The sequence below is a fragment of the Bufo bufo genome, chromosome 3 (genome assembly GCF_905171765.1).
Source record: "Bufo bufo chromosome 3, aBufBuf1.1, whole genome shotgun sequence".
NCBI lineage: Eukaryota > Metazoa > Chordata > Amphibia > Anura > Bufonidae > Bufo > Bufo bufo.
Genome location: NC_053391.1, coordinates 504,955,945 through 504,969,263, shown reverse-complemented (window position 1 = coordinate 504,969,263; position 13,319 = coordinate 504,955,945). Strand labels below are relative to the sequence as shown.

At 49.7% G+C, this 13,319-nt stretch overlaps 1 protein-coding gene across 4 annotated transcripts in view; it reads right to left on the bottom strand.

Moving 5' to 3' along the window:
* The window catches only part of RBM26 (RNA binding motif protein 26), a 103,294-nt gene that overhangs the window by 71,100 nt on the left and 18,875 nt on the right, over window positions 1–13,319 (bottom strand). For 3 of the 4 annotated variants that reach the window (XR_005777685.1, XR_005777687.1, XM_040425325.1), the window contains exons 3-5: window positions 8,420–8,556; window positions 7,116–7,204; window positions 4,170–4,316 (exon numbers count right to left, since the gene is read on the bottom strand). Coding sequence is in view for 1 of the 4 variants with exons in the window: in XM_040425325.1 (XP_040281259.1) it covers window positions 4,170–4,316; window positions 7,116–7,204; window positions 8,420–8,556 (373 nt within the window). In the remaining 3 variants the exon portion in view is untranslated. The remainder of the gene's footprint in view (window positions 1–4,169; window positions 4,317–7,115; window positions 7,205–8,419; window positions 8,557–13,319) is intronic. The other variant, XR_005777686.1, reaches the window with a different exon arrangement.

Here is a 13,319-nt window from a genome sequence, read left to right as displayed (position 1 = left end):
ATGGGAGTCATACACATGGCCAGCAACGTACTGGTGAGAGACAAACACAGTCAGTGAGAATGTGTGTATGTAACCTGAGGAAGGAAGGCATGCCCATGGCAGGCAGCGAATCACAACGCCCACGGAAGAGGGGTCATGCATATGGCCGACGGCGGATCCAGCGAGAGTGCAAGCACCCCGCCATGTATGGGGTACATGCACATGGCCAGTAACGTACCTGCGAGAAAACAACCACAGACAGAGGGATGTATGTATGCTGCCTGAGTCATGCCTATGGCCGGCAGCGAAACCAGTGAGAGTGCAGCATAGTAACATAGTACATAAGTACATCATAGCCCATCAGAGAGAGTGCAGCGTTCCGCCTATGGAAGGGGGTCGTGCACATAGCCAGTACCGTATCCGGTGAGAGTGCAGTATTCCGCCTAAAAAGGGGGGTCATGCACATGATCGGCAACTAATCCAGTGAGAGCGCTGCGTTCCGCCCATGGAAGGGGGTCACGCACATGGCCGGCAGTGAATCCAGTGAGAGTGCAGCGTTCCGCCTAGAGAAGGGGGTCGTGCACATGGCCGGCAGCAAATCCATAGAGAGTGCAGCATTCCGCCTATGGAAGGGGGTCGTGCACATGGTCAGCACCGTATCCGGTGAAGGTGCATTATTCCGCCTAAAAGGGGGTCATGCACATGGCCAGCCGGCAGCCAGGGAGAGTGCAGTATCCCGCCTAGGAGGGGGGGATGCACATGGCAGGCACCATAACTGGAGAGATGATGAATGCTGCCTACGGAAGGGCCGCATGCACTTGGCCGGCGCCGTATCCTGGAAGAGGGCAGGAAAACCGCCTAAAAGGGGAAATGCCCTAGCAGCGACGCAGGTTGGGAGCGCAACACTATGCCGCCTGTGGAAAGAGGGCATGCAGACATGCAGCACTACTGATGAGGCTGCAGCGTCCTGCGCAGTCCAAAATAAATCTGTTATTATTATTATTATATATATATATATATATATATATATATATATATTTATTATTATTTTATTTTTTTTTTTTTTAAAAACACAGCCTCTCTGAGGCTAAAGGGGGCCACCATATAGGGGCACAGTAGTCAGGAAAAAGGGGGGCCAGCCATACAGGCCCATTGGGATCCGGCCTGTACCCAAAGGGTTAACATGGATCCGGCCTGGAGGGCGGCGCTGCGATCCCCCGGGGGCGGAGGAACCTCCCGGCGGGAAGAATTCGCGCCTGGAGAAGTTCCCGCCCCCTCCACCAGAGGCCGGAATTTTGCGGCCTAGTAGGCCGTGAAGCCGGGGTCTAAATTTTGCGGCGCCCGGTATGTACCGCAGGGACCTGAGGCGGAGCAGCGCATCAAACCGGCCGCGGGTGCCCACCCCGTGGGCCGATCGGAATTGCGGCCCAGCAGGCCGCGAAGCCTGGGCCAAAATTTGCGGAGCCCCACCGACCGGCACCGACGGTCGGCCGGGGCCTGCTGGGCCTAGAAGTCAAGCCCAAAGCCGGCCGCGGGAGCCCACCCCGCCGGCCGGAAGAGTCAGGGGCCCAGAATGGCGGCTTGCCGGCCGCGGGAGCCCACCCCGCTGGCCGGAAGAGTCAGGGGCCCAGAATGGCGGCTTGCCGGCCGCGGGAGCCCACCCCGCCGGCTGGAAGAGTCAGGGGCTCGGAATGGCGGCTTGCCGGCCGCGGGAGCCCACCCCGCCGGCCGGAAAAGTCAGGGACCCGGAATGGCGGCCTAGCAGGCCGCGGAGCCTGGGCTAAGATTTTTGCGGCGCCCGGCCGCACCGGAATACCGATGTCGGCCGGAGGCGAGGCCTTACTCCAAAGCCGTCAGGAGCCTCAGGCCTGGAGCAACACTCCGGTAGGAGATGTACCGGGTGCCTGTGCTGATAGAGAAATAAACTATGTTGCCGCTTCTGTAGCTGGCTGTGGAGACAGCCACTGGCTGCATGTCTATGGGAGCCAGGCAGGGGGGAGGGGGCAGAAGGAGATTGCCGCTCTGCGGCACCCCAGGGCCCAGCATAGATCCAGCAGGGGACTAGAGGCCCAGTATGGGGGTCAGGCACGCAGGAGACCAGGGTGGGGGGGTGGGGGACGTAGGGCTGGAGAAGCCTCTCTCTTACCACAGCCGTCTTCACCCTCGGTCCATTCCAGCAGGGTCGCCCCTTCAGCTACTGGCACCGTAGTGGCAGGGCGCTGGAAGAGGGACTTGGCGTGCGGGCGACCCTTGCGCTGGCGGGATGTAGGGGAGCTGGGCTGCCCTGATCCACCTTGTCTTCTGTGGGGGAGGCAGCAGTGCGGGTGACCGGCACTGGCGCAGCTCAACCCCGGGAGAACAGAGAGGTCTAGTGCGTCTCTGTTATCCCTGATGATCTGGAACAAAAAGAAAAGAAAAAAGTAAAAATCTAAAATTTAAACAAGGAGAAACCAGCCCTGCAGAGCAGGGAGTGTCTTGCCTCCTTGGACACTAAGCAAAAAACTGGCAGTCTCTCTCTCCAGGCTGAGGGTATAGCTGTGGAGGAGGGGCTTAACAGTCTTCACTTAGTGTCACGCCTCCTATGGAGATGAGCTATACCCAAGGTCTTCTGTGTCCCCCAAGGAAACTGGGTGAGAAATTACTTTATTATAAATATTTTCTCAAATACCTTTCATTATTTATAATGGCTCGTTTTGTCTAGGGAGCAATCATCGGGGAAAACAAAATGGCCGCTGTCCCATTAGTTCACACAAAACCTGTCCTGATCACACATGAGGACAAGTTATTTTACAACACTGGAGGTAAAAAAGCTGCCTCATCCTCCTCCTCTCTACTTGTCAGGGATTAGGATCTTGAATACAGATAAGAATCTCTGGGGAATTTAGTTCATGAAGAGACATGAAGTACATAAAGGACGGACAGGACAGGCTGTGGTAATGGAGACTGTAAACAAGTGCTGCTGCTCATTAGCCACACCTCACCCTCCTCTCATGTCTCCTCATCATCTCCATTACCACAGACATTCACCTGTATTCAGGATCATGATTCCTGACAAGTAGAGCAGAGAGGAGGATGAGGCAGCACTAGGGCTCATCGTGGTGAAGTAACTTGTCCTCCTGTATGAATAGGACAGGTTCTGTGTGTACTGATAGGAGGGCGGCCATTTTATTTCTCCTAATGATTGTTCCCTAGACAAAACGAGCCATTCTAAGTAATGAAAGGTATTTTTTTTTATTCCTGGAGAACCCCTTTAATCAAAATGACTTCCGGGACCCCTGCCAATCAGCTATTCGAAAAAGCTGTGGTGCTCTGTGGGAATTTAGGCCTCTTCCTAAGCCAGTGACTTCACTGTATAACTATCACATGGCCTAGGCTTAGCTCAGTCCCATTTGAGTGAATGGGGCTGAGCTGCAATACCAAGCACAGCTGCTATACCGTGTACGGCACTGTGCTTGGCAAGCTGTGGAGAGACACAGGAGAGACAGACCCTAGTCGATCTATTGATGACCTATCCTGAGGAGTAGAGGGTAGAAAATCTGCAGCACTCGTCCAATTCAAGCAGAAGGTGTTTTATTAACTAAAAAGCACCATACATAGCAACGTTTCTACTATATAAAGTCTTTCTCATGCCTATTAGCTAATAAAACCCCTTCTGAATTGGACGAGTGCTGCAGATTTTCTACTTGTGTTCATAGTGGGATCCAGAGCCAGGATCGTGCTGCATGCACCAGAATACCCTGGGTTACTCACTCGGTGACGGAGCGCCATTTTTTTTTTTTACCCTATTAAGGGTTGGAGTGCTGCTTTTCCTCAACTGTTGATATTAAATTCCTAGATAACCCCCTTTAGGTCTGCTGTATTCTTTCAGTGTACATATTAGCCAACTGGAACAACATTTTTGAACCCTTTCGGCTGCTAGGAGCCCGCCTCTGTAGCTGTGATATGAATTCTAACATAAGGCAGTATATTCTGCTGACGGACAACCGCTTTAGGATGGGTCTAAGTTTTATTTATTGATGACCCCCGCCGATCTGATATTGATGACCTAACCTGAGGATAGGTCATCAATAAATATAACTTGGACAACCCCTTTAAATCCCATCCCATGACGAGAATTACTATCACAGCCTCCATATTTTTATTTTGCTCATGTGTGACCCTGAAACAGCAGTGTACACTGACTTTCTTACCTTGTATTCTTTGAAGTCTGCACTTTGCTTCCACTTAGGCGGCCTGATGTAGTATCAATATCTGGTTTCTGTTCCTGACCTCCTGATCTAAAAGACGTAACAGACGTGCTCTCCCTGTCAGAGTTACTTCGTTTTCTATTATTTTCCCTGTTTAGGGACATTAAACAGTCAACGTTTAAAAAAATGGACAGAGGGAAAAAATACAGTTCAATGGTACTTTGGTTAAAGACATCTGCCCCATTAATGATCATTCTCATAAATGATATATCGATAGTATCTACAATCACCTATAAATCCAAAGGAATCTGACCAATCATTAGAATGAAAAGGACAGATTTTTCCTATCGCCGCTCCCAATCTGGTGCAGAGCAGCTACTTGAACTCATGGTGGTGAGGGGATTCACTCTAGTAGTTGGGTTAAGCGGGTGCAGTACAGAGGCAAAGTACAAGTTCGTAATTCAAATGTCCATGTTTATTCACACATAAGGTCAAACAAAAATACTCTTTGCAGAGTTGGTGTTTGTTCACACTGAGTAGAAAGTTCATGCATAACAAAAAAATTTCACCTTGTTGGCGGTTCTGCATCCAGCAGTCTAAATGCAGGCTTTAGGTGGCAACTCCCAACACACGGGTCTCAGCTTTTCAGCCCAGCACAGGGCTCAGATCACAACACACACGGAGTTCTCTGCTGCTGAGCCCAGCTGCCTTTTTAAGGATAGCCGGGTGCTGTCAAAACCCGGCCTGGAACGTGGGGAGAAGTCACCCACTCAGCACTTTGACTACTATCAATAAGATCCGTCCCGGATCAAATATTTACAGCCATACTAAATAGCAAAAGTGTCAATCAGCATTAGCTACCGTTGACACATGAAAATATCGGCTCTTACTTCACCGAGGCCAGGAACCTCGGTGACAAATACCTACCATCAATGACAACCCCTTGTACCTTCCTACAGTGGTAAGTAAGGGTCCCAGTGTTAGGTGCTATTACACTGCCCAATACACAGGCAGTGCAAGCACCGATGGATGAGAACACATCCATCGACGCTCGTCTGCAACAGCCTGACTACACAGGCCGATGTAAGCAGAATGCTGGAGGAACAAAAAGAAAAAAAAAACTAAATTCATATTTACCAACCCTCCACTGTTACCGATCCATCACTACTAAGGTCCCTGAAGCTCTCTAGTCTGTCCCTCTTGAGGCACAGGAAATGATCTCTCAGACAGACAATCACTGGCTGAGGTGGGTCACCCCCCGCAAGCAATTGGCTGAGCAGTCATTTCCAATGTGACAGGTGGGAGCATGAAGAAGAGACCAGAGGAATCCCAGAGCAGGAGCATCAAGAAACCAGTGAGGTGAGTATGACCAGTTTTAGGCCATTCAGACCCCTTAAAAAAGAAGTTACTAGATATTTTTTGTTTTACCCTCCAGTACTCATAACTTTTTTAATTTTAGGACAACATACTGTACAGTACTTTAATGAGGCCTTGTTTTTTGTGTGACTAATTGTTCTTTTTTTTGTATCATTTTGGCTACATATCTGTCAGTTATGAATTTATATTTAATATATTTTGATAGAAAAGTAAAAGATTTTTGAACTTTTTACTTTTTTTTTTAAACAGCATTCACCTTGAAAAACATTCTTTTCTCCCAAATTTTTAAATTTACAGATTTTCATTTTTAATACCATAATAAAAGTTCTATTAATTATTACAGTACATGTATAAAACGTAAGTACATTAGCCTTTATGCTTACATATTAAAGGCGTTTTCTGGGAGAAGAATATTGATGACCTAACCCCAGGATAGGTCATCAATATCAGATAGGGTGCCGGGAATCAGATCTCCACCTGTCAATCAGCTGTTTGAAGAGGCAGTGATGCTCCAGTGAGGACAGCAGCCTCTTCCTAGGCCAGTGAAGTCATGTTTATCAGAGCCTAGGTGAAGTTCAGTCCCATTTAAGTGAATGGCACTGAGCTGCAATACCAAGCACAGCCGAAATATAATGTACGGTGCTGTGATTGGTAACCTGTGAGGAGGACAAAGCACTCACTGTGCTGTAGGCGATGCCAGGTGTCGGACCCCCATTGATCAGATATTGATAACTTATCCTGGAGGAAATGTCAACAATATTCTACTCCAGGAGAACCCCTTTAAGTCTGGGTTGTCTGCATATGGGATAAATAAAGTCATAGGATACTATCAAGGGAGGATCCCACCTTTGCTTTACTCTTGTATGCTGTGATCTGCTTTGATCGTAGCATTCCAGGAGTTAAACGACAGAGAACAGAAGTTTCTTTGTGTATTACAGCCTTGGTCCTGTTCCTGATGAAACAGGCACAGAGTCAGAGTGCTATAATAGTGCAGCACTATTTCTAATACTAGAAGTAGTTTAAACCACTTTCTGGTTACTGTGTGTATGTAAGATGATTATATGGCACTTACTAATATAGCCTTTGTGGAAACTCTGCACCATTTTCTGTATTTTATAAAGGTATGCTCCTTGTTTGCCAAGTCTTTTGTGCTGTCCACACAGAGGTCCTGTCCATCAGATGGCCGCTGATGGAGGGTCATGTGACCAGGCAAAATCGCCTCCATGTGAGGTTTCCTCCATTCAGACACACTGCATCTGCTCTAAATGTCCAACAGAACAAATACAGGTGGCAGGTGTAGTGTATTTGAATGGAGAAGACATCGCATGGAGGTGATTGCGTGGTCACATGACCCTCCATCAGTGGCCATCTGATGGACAGGACCTCTGTGCAGATGGCACAAAAGACTTGGCAAACAAGGAGCATACCTTATGAAATATAGAAAATGGTGCAGTATTTCAACAAAGGCTAGATTAGTAAGTGACATATAATGATCTTCTATACATATTGGTCACTAATAGCCAGAAAGTGTCCAACCCCTTTAAGAAATACGAAAAAGAAAAGTGCAATTACTTATTTTCTCTGTGTCGTGCAGTAGATGGCTGCGGGCTATGGGTCACTCTTCTTAAAGGTTTTTTTTCTTTTTCATCGTCTTTGGGTACCTGAGATAAATGGTGAGATAAAAGCAATGAACACGTTAATCCAGACACATACACACGAAAAAAAATCAGCAGTCAGTATTTACAGCATGGTAGAATTTAACGCAGTATGGATGTTAATGATGCAGGGATTCTGAACACATGGATAGTGGAGTATTCTTGTCTGCTGCAGGCCAAGTTGTATCATTCAATAGCACCAATATATAATCATGTTTTAACTTTTATAAAAACATTTTAGGGAGAATGCAAAAAATAAATAAATCCACCATTATTTAGTATTCCAATGCATTATTGTCTGTCAGTAGAAAATTGAAAGATACCAATTATGCTATGTCTAAGGTACGGTCTAGTAGGCAGCTACTAGACATTCTTGGGGGCCTTTCCCAGTACAAAGATATCTAAAGGGTTAAGCGGTCGAGACTGACGTTTCCTCTGTAAGAGGCTTGCTGTCAATCACAGACATTCTCCTATGAGCGAGGACACAATTGGAGCTTCTGAGCCCAAGCAATCAATCTGCCATACATTTAATGCTGTGGCTGCAGATGAAAAAGCATTAAAGGGATTTTCTAGCCTTTAATAGGCTATCACTAGCTGATCGGCAGGGGTCCAACACCTCGCACACCTGCCAATCTTCAGTTTTGTGTAGCTCCATTGCTAAAACCACATAGCACTGTCAATATAGTGGATAGAGCTTCCAACTACAGTGCTGCTCCCAGTGAAGTGAACGGGAAAAGCACTGCGGTTACGAACGCTACCCCCTACAATCTTGACAGTGCTATACAGTTCCAACAATGTATCTGATTGGCGAGGGTCCAACACCCAGGACCCTTGCTGATCACCATGAGCACCATGGCCTTCTATGTGCTCATCAAGCATAGCTGCTGTGCTTAGTATTGACTTCTATGGGGCTGAGCTGCGCCTACGTCAGGTGACCGATGAATGTGTCGTCACTGGCCTAGGGAAAGGAGTGAGAAGGTCGCGGCACTGCTGCCTTCTCAAACAGCTGATCGGCGGGGTCCCGGGTGTCAGCCCCTCACCGATCAGATACTGATGACCTATCCAGAGCATAGGTCATCGGTATTTAAGTCTCGGAAAACCCCTTTAAAAAGGCTGGACAAGCCGTTTAAGGGGTTTCGCTGAAGTGAACAATTTTCCTTTCTGCATCCCTTATATAGTAGTCTAAACAACTTGCAGTTAGTCGCATTTCCTCATGTATACCTCTTCTATCTTTGGTTCTTTTTCTTGGTTTTCTAAGGGGTCTTCTTTAACAATTACTGTGGATGTAGGTTCAGGGGGTGGGAGATAGCTCTTTGTGTTCACAGCTTCAAATAATTTGTCTACAAAGCTTGGTGTTTCTAAAAGAAAGTTTAAAAAGTACAATTCATACAACGAAAACTAAATATCATTAAAACTAACATAGGAGCCAAATGGTAAAAAACACACACAAAAGTTATTTTCACATTAACATGGCATTCTCATAGAAAGTGGGTATTATTGGGATATGCCATCACTTCATCATCAGTGGGGGTCCAGCCCCAATGGCAAATTCCCTTCCTACTTTTTCTCTGTAAGGGTCCATTCACACGTCTGCAAAAAGGAGATTTTTGTATAACTTACCAGTAAAATCTCTTTATCGCTCTTCATTGGGGGACACAGGAAACCGTGGGATGTTCAAGAGCAGTCCACGGGGAGGGAAAAACCACAGACCCATGGAAGCAAGCGTCCCTGCTGGTAGCTAAGAAACTGCCGCCTGCAAGACCTTGCGGGCTAAGCAGCGGCCGCCGATGCATAAGAAAGCACCTGGAAAAATGTTGTGAATGTGTGTAAGGAGGACCGGTAGCCGCGTTACACAACTGCGTAGTCGAGGCGCGATGCCTCAGAGCCCAAGAAGCATCCACCGCTCAGTGGAGCGAGCTGTGACACCTAAGGGTGGAACCCTGCTCCGGGCGCGGTATGCGTCAGCACTTGCAGACCGAATCCAACGTGCAATCGCCCTTTGGAGGCCGCCAACCCCTAGCGAGGACCCTCCGGAGAAAAATGGGGGTCCGTACGCCGAGAGGGACTGGAGGCTGCTCACAAGAAGTAGAACTCTGACAACGTCCAATAATGTAACTCCCTTTCGCAGGGTGCGAAGGAAAGGGACAGGGAAGGAAGGACAATTACTTCATTAATATGGACGTCAGAGACCACCTTCAGGAAAAGCAGGAATGGCCGGAGAACTGCCGTATCCCTGTGAAGAACAAGGAAGGGGATCTTGCAAGAGAGCACCCCCAACTAAGACACCCGCCTGATGGATGTGATAGTCACAAGAAAAAACTACCTTCCAGGACAGGAGCCGGAGTAAGAACTCCCGCAAGGGCTCAAGTGGAGAAGACTGGAAGGCTCAGAGAACTACGTACAGATCCCAAGGCTGTAAGGACAGTACAGAGGAACCGTAAGAACCGCTCCCTGAAGGAAGGTTCCCATGGGCACCAGGGGACCCAGAGTACACTGGAAGCTGTCCCCGGACCGAATCGCCAACACCTGACCCATCAAGGAACTAAGGGCTAAACCAAGGTCCAACCCTGAATATAGAAGGATAGGACCATGGGGAGAGAAAAAAACAGGAAGAGAGGGGATGTCCCGGCACTCACAGAAGCCCAGGAAGGACCTCCAGGTCCCACAATAGACCCTGGGCGATGCATGCTTCCTGGCTTGAATCATTGTGCGGAAGACATCCGCTGAAAACCCTCTCCACGTCAGAATGGAGGTTTCAATAGCCACGCCGACATCGAAATGCTGACGTCAGATCGGACCCCGTGAAAGAAGGTAGTCTCTGAGTGGCAGTGACGTCTCCAGGAAGGAGAACAAGGTCAGCATACCACGCGCTACGGGGTCAACTCGGAGCGACTAGGATTTGTCGGAATGTCCTCCATCTGGATCCTCCGTAGAACCCTGGGAAGGAGGAGAAGAAACACGTAAGGAGGGAAAACTCCCACCAAGGAGAATCAGGGGGTCCCGTCGCACGCTTCCGGAACTCTGGCTCTGGAGAGAAAGGTGGGAAGCTTTTGTGTAGATACCGTTAGCACACCCGGACCAATGGAAGAGTCCCTGTAGAAGGAGAAATGTGGAGGGCGCCACAGCCCACCAGTCTGGACCGGAACGAGCCTGGAAAGGAAATCCACCAAACTAATACCCTGTGCAAATGCAGATGAGGGAAGGCAGCAAAGTAGGAACTACCAAAGCATGCGGGACGGCTATGAATCCTGAGCAAGAGGGGGGAAAGACAGGAGAAGAATAGGCTAGGTGTAAGCCCATTCCCCGTCTGAGACCGGCACTATACCGAAGTAGCCAAGGACTAAGTGGCTGTGCAAAAACACTGCCCGAGGAGGAAGCCAAGCAAGGGGAGTCACACTGTATTGCTAGCCCCATACCCCAGCAGAGGAGGAGGTCCCCGTAGAGGCCACCGAATGGAGTGACCACGAACTCGAGTATTAACGAAAAGCTGCACCTGCGGAGTAGAATAAGCTGTAGGAGCTAAACCTGAGTGCCAGCATAACCCCTTTCCCAGAGAAGGGGGAGTGGAGGATAGAGAATACAGAGTCAGTGAAATACTCGACTCGCTGGAACGTACTCACCATATATGTGCAATGGAGTACGCACTACTTATTGATGCGGACAATATCATGACCGACTGGAACAACGTAGGCCCATGGAGATGGGGGTACTTTAGGACACAAGTGATGCTAGGAACCCCCTGAGAAGACAGAGGATGTTCTAACCATGCACAAAACCAGCACCAAAGGAAGGAACAGCCACCGCGTCCACTGGTGGCACCCATAGTCAGCACTAGGGTAAGAGTACCGGGCACCTGCGAGTACCGACTGTTGCCACGCCCCCTAGGAAATAAGCGAAGGCACCTAGAGCAGTGGTGCCGCAGAATTGCCGCATCCGAAGAGGTTTAGTTATTCCCTGCTAGTGGAGCACTAGCGGAAGGGGGAAATGCGACAGGAAGCACGGTGATGTGCAACAGTCCGTCTATGGAAGGATAGTGTGACGGTCGGAACCGTATGTAATGGTAGTGCAATAATCTACCTAAAAAAGGTGGAAGCATGCGGCAAGTACTAAGAGAATACTTCACCTATGAAGGGGGGGGGGGCGAATGCCCACGGCGAAAAACTAGTGCACATGGAGAGTCCTGTACCCCGTGGGAGTGCAATTGTTGCTCCTAAGTAAGGGGGTAATGCATACAGCACACAATGTACCAGTGATAATGTCATCGCGCCATGCATGGATATGCATAGCAGGTCCCGAAACTCATGGCATTGTACTGAGTCCACCTATGGCAGGGGATAATGTATAAGGCAGGTACTTATCCCGAAGTAGTGCAATTACTCCACCTAAGTAAGGGTTAATGCATACCAAGTACTACTAATCCTAAGAGATTGCGTCAGACTCATGTCAGGGTCTGAATCAGTGATTCTCCCCCACTCCCCTCCAGACGGATCCTCCCCAGTGAGGGAGGGTGTATCTGAGCATGACCCAGGGAGGAAGGGTGGGGTTGCGAGGAAAAAGATGCACTGTGTTCCGCTCGCGCATAGGTGTACTCCTCAGAATCTCGCCCCTGGCAGGAGTGGACTGCGCAGGCGGGGACTTATCAACCAAACTACCCAGGGGGTGGGATGGGAACTTGAAGAGGTCCGTCTACCGGATTGCGCAGGCGGTGCAGTATCAATCAAGCGACTCCGGATGTGGAAGCATAGGTGGAGAATTATCCCCCAAACGACCCGGAAGGGTGGATTGGGAATGTCAGAGGGCCTTAACTGAATGGCACCGGCGAAGAAACATCAACCAAACGACCCCAGAGGGTGGACTGGGAGTTCCAGTGGACCCCTACTCGATTGCGCAGGTGGGGAATTATCAACCAAACGACCCAGGAGGGTGGATGGGAATGTCAGAGATCCCTTATCGAATGCGCTGGTGGAGAATTATCAACCCAACGACCCGGGAGGGTGGATTGGGAATATCAGAGGTCCTTAGTGAATGTGCTGGTGGAGAAATATCAACCAAACGACCCGGAGGTTGGATTGGGAACTCCAGAGGTTCTCCTCTGTATTGCGGAGGTGAGAATCATCAACGGCCCCAGAGGACGGATTGGAATCCTTCAGAGGTCCGTCACTAATTGCGCAGGTGGAATTATCAACCAAACGACCCGGAGGGTGGATTGGGAACATCAGCTGTCCTCCACGGGAGTAGCAGAGGAGGAGAATTATCAACCAAACGGCTCGAAGGGAGGATTGGGAACCATGAGAGGTGCTCCTTATCCGAAATAGCCCAGTGTGGTACTGCACAGACAGGGTGGTCTTGCGGTAATGAGGGGCGGGGAGGGGGCCATATGGACGCACATCCCTTTTTTTTTTTTTTTTTTTAAACAAGATGACAGCCTCAAGCACAAGAGGCAGGAAAGGGTTAAATTCCTCCACGAGGAACATTGCACTGGGAGTGCCACGCCCTATTAGAACTCTATTCCTCCCCAGACATGCCGGCCAGGAAGGGTTAAGGTCATCTTCATGACCAGGGGCGGAGCTAGCAGGTCTCTGGGGGAGGAGGAAGAAGGGCGCAAAGTTTTCGCGCGGGAGCGCACCCCCCTTCCCTCCCCCCCCAGGGGACGAAGTACCGCCCAGCAAGACACAAGGCGGCAATCCAAAGCCCCTGCGCAAGCCGATCATCGCATCGGCAGGACCGCAGAGGGACAAGGTACCGCAAAATGAGCCCGTCCGGCAACGGACGGGGGCTCCACCCCGCAGGCCGGGCAAAAAAACATGGCGGCCGGAACACCATGCGGTGCACGGCCGGGTCGTTACTGGTGCCGTTTTAACCCCTTCCGGAGCGGCGCGCTCGGCGTCCGCTCTGGATCTCCGGTCATGCAGCAAGTGCCGTCCCAATAGTTTTTGATCTCCGCCAGCAAGCGCCCCCTCTGCACTGAGTGCACAACAAGGTCTGGCCGTGCGCTCGGCCGCAATAGAAAAAAACGCCTGTCAGGCGGTTAGTCTCTGGGGGAGTACCGACATTAACCCGCTATGTGCCGCCCTGCTAGGGAAAGAGTGCCGGCTTTCTGGCTGAATAAAACCTGCCAAAG